The sequence below is a fragment of the Vespa mandarinia genome, chromosome 14 (genome assembly GCF_050613455.1).
Source record: "Vespa mandarinia isolate Hongniang chromosome 14, ASM5061345v1, whole genome shotgun sequence".
In the NCBI taxonomy this organism is placed as follows: Eukaryota; Metazoa; Arthropoda; class Insecta; order Hymenoptera; family Vespidae; genus Vespa; species Vespa mandarinia.
The window spans coordinates 1,577,501-1,585,000 of record NC_140823.1 but is presented as its reverse complement, the minus strand read 5'-3'; the positions used below and the strand labels follow the sequence as shown (position 1 = coordinate 1,585,000).

The 7,500-nt window shown below is 26.5% G+C and overlaps 1 protein-coding gene across 3 annotated transcripts in view; it reads left to right on the top strand.

Annotated features, from left to right (window-relative positions):
* Window positions 1–7,500, top strand: part of LOC118439926 (opioid-binding protein/cell adhesion molecule homolog) — a 129,952-nt gene that overhangs the window by 85,573 nt on the left and 36,879 nt on the right. For all 3 annotated transcript variants that reach the window (XR_004837705.2, XM_085661300.1, XM_085661301.1), the window contains exon 2: window positions 5,366–5,535. Coding sequence is in view for 2 of the 3 variants with exons in the window: in XM_085661300.1 (XP_085517426.1) it covers window positions 5,366–5,535 (170 nt within the window). In the remaining variant the exon portion in view is untranslated. The remainder of the gene's footprint in view (window positions 1–5,365; window positions 5,536–7,500) is intronic.

Below are 7,500 nucleotides of genomic sequence, written 5' to 3'. Positions count from 1 at the left end.
GCAAAGGAGGGAAACCGGAGATCTATTAATTTTCCAATCAATCTCAAGTAATTAGACATAGTCTTGGCGCCTCCTCGAACAACCTTCTGGGATCTTAACTGTAGAAAAGTAAAACACGACGGTCATGTTTTCATAATTCCAATGAAAACTTACATGAAACTTTAATGTAGTTTCTTCTCAAATACTATATTATATTATACTAAAATATATATATATATATCTTTTTTTTTATGAATTATTAGTAATAACTAAGTTTTTAATAATTAATGTAAATTAATATAATTAATATAAATATATATATATATATATATATATATATATATATATATATATATACATTTGTACGTATACATTTATATATGTTTATATGTATGTATTTGTATGCATATACATGTGTATGTATTAAATTCTATATTATTTCATATTATTTTAATAATTAATAATTTATTTTTAAATTTCACAATCAATTTTCCAAATATATAAATGTCTATTCCATGATTTCAATAGAAAATTTAAAAATTGTGAATTTAGAAGAATATTATTTTAATAAAAAAAAAACCATTGATAAATTTTTCCTCACTAAGATTCAATCATTTCAATTAACTCAGCATAACTTTTTTTTCTTCTTTCACAAATATCTATTTTGAAATTCGTATTTTCACCAACAATGAATTACTTTTTCGCTCGTTATTTGTTAATTTGTTTTTATATGTATCGCATTTTTCTTTTTTTGTCGTGACAAAATTAAGTTTTATAATGTTCTATATAATTATAACAAAAAGACATTTAATTGATTTATTTGGTTAAAATACTATTTAAGTGGGAAACGATATTTGAAATAAAATATTATCGATTTTAAAGATAAATAAATATTTTTTTGTATTTTTTTGTATTTTTTTTTTTTTTTTTTTTTACAATAATGTTGTATTTCAAACGATCAGCTGTCTCGATCGTAATTGATCCGTACTCGTGACGTACACTATGCGATGATCACAAACAAGGATCACTACTGTTCCTTCCTTTTTGTTTTTCCTTTTGATTTTATAAAACAATCAACTTTGTAAAAAGACGAATCGATTGAACTAAAACTGATATAACTACTCGTCAATCAAAAGGATTTAGAACGTATTGCAAATACCATTTGTTACGAGAACTGCCTCACAAAATAGTAATCAAGTTTCGAATTTAAAAGCTTGTCAATCGAAAGGATGACATTATTTATCTTTAGTTTCGAAATGAACTTTGTAAGATTAAAAAAGAAAAAAAGAAAAAAAGAAAAAAAAATAATCAATTAGGAGAAATCTTTAAAAATTTGTAATATCAACTACGATTAAGTATTTATACCTTTTTAAAATAAATATAGTACTTATATATCATTTATAGTAGTATTTTTCGATAATAATTTGACAGATATGCATGATTGTATATTTCTATAAAAAAAAAAAAAATGAAAAAATGAAAAAAAATAAAAACAAAAACAAACAAACAAACAAAACAAATATTAAATGCATAGGTAGATGTAACGAATGATCGAGATACAATTTAAACGAGCATTATCGTACATATACAAACTATTAAGATTATCGTATTTAATTACTTCCCAATGTCAATATTAATTAAATTAATTTGTTTCGTCGTCGTTGTCGTCATCGTCATCGTCGTCGTCGTCGTCGTCGTCGTCGTCGTCGTCGTCGTTATTGTTGACGTTTCCTCTAGATACATTACTAGTAGCAATTATTCAAAACAATATCAGTGTCCTTGAAAATGTAATCTTCTTCTTACTTCGACAAAATTTTATGAAAAGCATTGTTCCTGTTAAATTCTCAAAGAGAAAGAAATAAATAAAGAAGAAGATATAGATAGGGATAGAGATAGGGATGGAAATAAAAATAGATAGATAGATAGAGAGAGAGAGAGAGAGAGAGAGAGAGAGACGGAGATGTTGTCCAAGATAACACTGTCGTATTCTTTCTCATTCTTTCAATATTTCATTATACTATATTAACTTGCAATTCGAATGCAAATAAATTTCTATTTCCATAAAGGAATAAGAATTTTTCAATGGATCTATTAAACGTAGAATATCTATAAAACGTAGATATATTTATCTATCTTCGTCTCTCCTCTCTCTCTCTCCCTCTCTCTCTCTCTCTCTCTCTCTTTCTCTTTCTCTCGTATATTTTACCGTCACGCGCACGCGTCATCTCTATTCTACGTCTTCTATCTCATTCTTCACCATATCGCCATATCTTTTCGATCTTAGAGGAAGAGAATTCAAAAGCCGTGCCTTACGCCGCGCCGTGAACTTTATCGCTATCGATCTTCTCTGAAATGGAAATTTTCGACTAAGAAGGGAAGAAGGTAACTGACTGAACGAGAAAGAGAAAGAGAGAAAGGATTCAAGGCGGAAGCGTGTGAAGGCGAATGAGCAAAGCGAGTGGAGAGGATCGTTTCATAGTCAAGCTGAAAGAGAGAGAAAGAGAGAAAGAGAGAAAGAGAGAGAGAGAGAGAGAGAAAGAGAGAGAGAGAAAGGTAGAGATCGAACATCGAGATTGCTAAGGCTCTTGACGAGCGTAAGGTAAAAAGCGATATAAGAACTCTATTTTATAATGAAAAAAGGAACAAAAAGAAGGGAGAAAAGAAAAAAAAAAAAAAAAAGAAATATCTTCTTTAATCTCGATAATTGTCATTCGATCGTATCGTTAATCAAACATGGATTATATGAGAAATTAAACGGGATTTCAAAGAAGAAGAGGATACTTCTTTTCTGATCATAATATCTTCTATGAGATTTTGTTTCCGAACAAATGAAAAAAAAAAAAGAAAGAGAGGAAAAAAAAGAAGAAAGTAAAGAAAAAAAATTAACAGAAGAAATCCAATGTTCTTATTAATAAATACGACGATTAAAGCGTAAAATCCTTTATACTCGATAATATAAATTCTTGAATTATATGGTGAATCGAATTGGAATTATAGAAGGAATTAAATTGGATTCCTTCAAAGATACTTTTTTTTTTCTTTAAGATTATAGTATCTAAATATCGTTTTTAAAGAAAAACAGATAAGTAGAAATCCAATATTTTTGTTAATAAATTCGATAAGAGAAGCGTAAAATCCTTTAAACCTCGTAATAATAATAGTAATAATAAACCACATTTATATGAGAAATTAAATGGGGATTTTGTAAGATATTAAATGGGATTTCGAAGAAAAATTAAAACTGTAAAAACTATTTTATTCTTTAAGATCATTGACTTTTAATCTTTTTTCTAGATTTATCGTATTATCATCTTATATCGAAATTTTGTTATCGAGAAAAACAGAAGAAGGAAATCCGATCTTTTTTTTAATAAATTTCATAAGAATCATAAAATCGTTTAAATTCGATAATAATCGTTCTTCGATAATATGAGTAATCAAATGGGATATTAAATGGAATTTTATATAAGATATTTTTTTTTTTCTTCTAAGATTACAGTTTTTAAATTTCATTCTTAGAGAAAAACAGAAAGAGAAAAAAAATTTCTTGATATTTATAATTAATTTTAATGAATCAATATGATAGGAAATTTAATTATACAGAAGTACAATGATTGAACAAAAGTATATGTATTATTTATCAATAAACATATATGTAGTTGTGCCTTTAAGAAAAAATGATTTATATATAGATATATATATATATATATATATATATATATATATATATATATATAAATTAAGAAAAGTTTTTTTTTTCTTATACATATCTATCACAAAATTATAACCATTAAACGGTAATAAAAATCGTGACATTTAATTATTTCTAAGTAAATAAATCAATCTATGTACATTTATTTCATTTGTCAAAAAAATAAATATTATATAATAAATATTAATAAATAATATATATATATATATATTATATATGTTGTGTATATACACAACAATATATAATATATATGGTTACATAAACGAAAAATGAGAAATTTCTGAGGAAATAGTATTTCTATAAAAGATTTTTAGAAAGTAGCAATTTCTTCGGTAAATAAAATACACACACAGTCATGTTTATATATATATATATATATATATATATATATATAATATATATAATGGTGTGTATCTTGACGAAAAGAAATCACGATGGATAAATAGATAGGTAGATAGATAGATAGAGAGAGATAGAGAGAGAGAGGGAGAGAGAGAAAGAGAGAGAAAACTAGTAGTGTTTTTTATTTTCTTTTTTCTTTTTTTTTTTCTTTTTTCGAAAGAAACGGACGAAAATCTTTTTCGAAATCGGGCAATTCGCAGGCATCGACGAAGGTCTTAACAAAAAATAGAAAAGGATTCTGAATAGAATGAAAAGGTCGACAGGGGTCCTTCTCGCGTAACGTTCAAAGCCCGACAAAATTTTCGGTCTCTATGAGAGTTCTCTTCTTAGAAGACGTTTTACCGAGTTCATTTCGTAGGAACGTCGTAGAGAGGACGCGGTATCCTTCCAATATCGTACTAGGAAATCGAATCGAAGCAGAGAACGATGTAAGCGAACCGGCAAATCAGCGAAATGATTGTGCTCGAATACGAGAAAGTTTCGGTTTATCCTATCTCTAGTTTTACTTTGACTTTAGTAATAAATTAATGTTCTATGTAAAAATTAGAACATTCACCAACATTTAACACTCAAAACCATTATTTGTAACTTTTTTATCGCGTAGGTGAAAGAAATTTTTGCAATTTTTTGTCGGACGTAAAAAAGGAAAGAAAAAAAAAAAAAAGAAGTTACATTCCTTGCTTGAAGCAATTTCGATACGATCAATTATAACGAATTGTACGATTAAATTAATAACAAGTTAATACATTGATCAATTTCATTTCATTTCTATTAAAATTATTTAGAATTATCTGTACGATTAATAATATGTACGATCACGTACAATGATAAATGATATATAAATATTATTTATAATTAATATGTAACTGTTTATAGATTGAACAATAATTTCTTGATTTTACGTGAATTTTTATACACGGTTATATAATACAATGTCCAAAAAATTGTATATATATATATATATATATATATATATATATATATATATAATGATATAATATAATGTCATATAATAATATTTTTTGATCTTATAATAAAGATATATAATATCTGAAATATATAATAAAATTGTAATTTATCGGTCGAACGATGACAAATGACGTTAAATAACAAAACAAAAAAAGAAGAAAAAAAAGGAAATAAATTACACGAAGAAAAATTACTATAAAACGATCGACGAATATAAAAGTGTTAATTTAAATAAAATCAAATTTTTATTTAATCGTATCATTAATATTCATTATTAACGAATCACTATTCATTTCTTTTCAGAATGTGCATCGAAAAGCGGTGGTTCGGTGGTCGAGCATCATCCTTCCTCTTACTGGGAGCAACCATTTAGTCAACCATATTTTGATAACACGACCAAAAGGGAAACAACAACAACGGTCGGCCAAACCGCTTACTTATATTGCAGAGTACGCAATCTCGGCGATCGTGCTGTAAGTTTTCAATCCCATCACAATCTTTTTATATTTTTATTTATCTCTTGGCAAAAGAAAAACAAAAAGAAAAACAAAAAAAAACAAAAAAAAAAAGGAAAAAAAAGAAAAAAGAAACAATTCAATTTTATCAAAGAAATCGACTATATATATATATATACGCATATTATTCACTTAATAATTGCCATTATTTTAATAATATATAATAATACATAAATTGCCTTTATATTAATAAATGCCATTATATTAATTGCTATAAATTTAATATAAATTTAACACGCTTAGATACACTTAAGTAGTATGACTCATTAGTATCTTATACGTATATTTTTAATTTCATTGAAAAGCAAACCCTTAAATATCTCGATTTGAAGATAAATGCACTTAGGCCACTTTCAAAATAAATGGTTCATATATATATATATATATATATATATATATATATACATATATATATTATTAAAATGAAACGATTTGAAAAGATTATTTTCTCGAATAGAATCATTGAAAATTGCGATATATAAGATAGAATAGACATAGAAAAAATTCAAAATTTTCTTAATGAAAATTTATATTCGAATATATATCTATATATCCATACATATATACGTAAATATATATGAATTTGTTTGATTAGAAAGAAATATTTTCTATTCTTTTATCTTTTAAAAATTTATGTATTGTTCTAAAGTAAATGCATGTATGATCTCACAATAATCCTCTCTCTCTCTCTCTCTCTCTCTCTCTCTCTCTCTCTCTCTCTCTCTATCTCTCTCTCTCTCTATCTCTCTCTCTATGAATTCATATTTCGTATTTCGCTTTAATATAAAAGACCTTCTTTTTCTTTCTCTTTTTTCCTGTCTCTCTCTCTCTCTCTCTCTCTCTCTCTCGCTTGATCCTGTAAGAAAATTAACCGTCACGATAATCTATCTGTCTGATTAATTATTTATAGGATCTTGTTTAAGATAAGATAATCGTTAAGTTCTAACGACGATAATCTTGTACGTTTACTCGAGATCGGGAAATCGGGTACACTTCTGACATAATTTCGCGGATCGGTGAATCGTAGGTGTGACAGAGCTTCGACAAAGAGCTAAATTCGCACACAGAGAGAAAGACAAAGACAGAGATAGACAGAGAGAGACAGAGAGAGAGAGAGAGACAGAGAGAGAGAGAGAGAGAGAGAGAGAGAGTGAGAGTGAGAGAGAAGAACAGCTCGGCATCACGCGTTATCGCTTGAACTCATGCATCAAGCTCGGTGACGCGCCAGGAAGCTGTCGTGCTCCAATCACCGATCGTAATCGGCGATAAATCAAATTTCGCTAACGTCCACTCGATACGTGGACACACGTAGAAACACACAAACACAATAGAAACAGATATAGAAACTATCTGAGCAGTTAAGAAAATACGTTTATTATAGTCTAAATAAATTTGTGATCGTTAATATATTTTAAAATGAATTTATTTTATCAATTTAGAAAAATGATTAGATTAAAGTGATTAATTAAAATCGTTATAAAAATCTTATATCCCGAGATACGGTCAAATACTTACTTAAGAAATTTTGAATTCTTCTATAACTCAATTATTTTTGTCTTTTCTTTTTCTCTTTTTTTTTTCTTTTTTCTCTTTTTTTTTTCTTTTCTTTTTTTCTTTTCTTTTTTTCGTATCTGATAACACGAGTAAATATTTAAGGAGGAAAGAGATTTTTTTCCGAGATAATATAAATGTTTACTTTGAAATCGATTGAATTATTGGATAAAACATTTTTCAAAGATTAAAAATTTTTTTTCTATTTCTCTTCGATCGATTATTTTTAATTATATTAATTTATAGATTCGAAGATTAAATATTGTCAATTATTAATTTCATTTATTATCGCTTATAACAATACATTTTATATTAATATTATATTAAAGTAATATATTGTATCAATATTGTAAAATGAATATACTACAAATA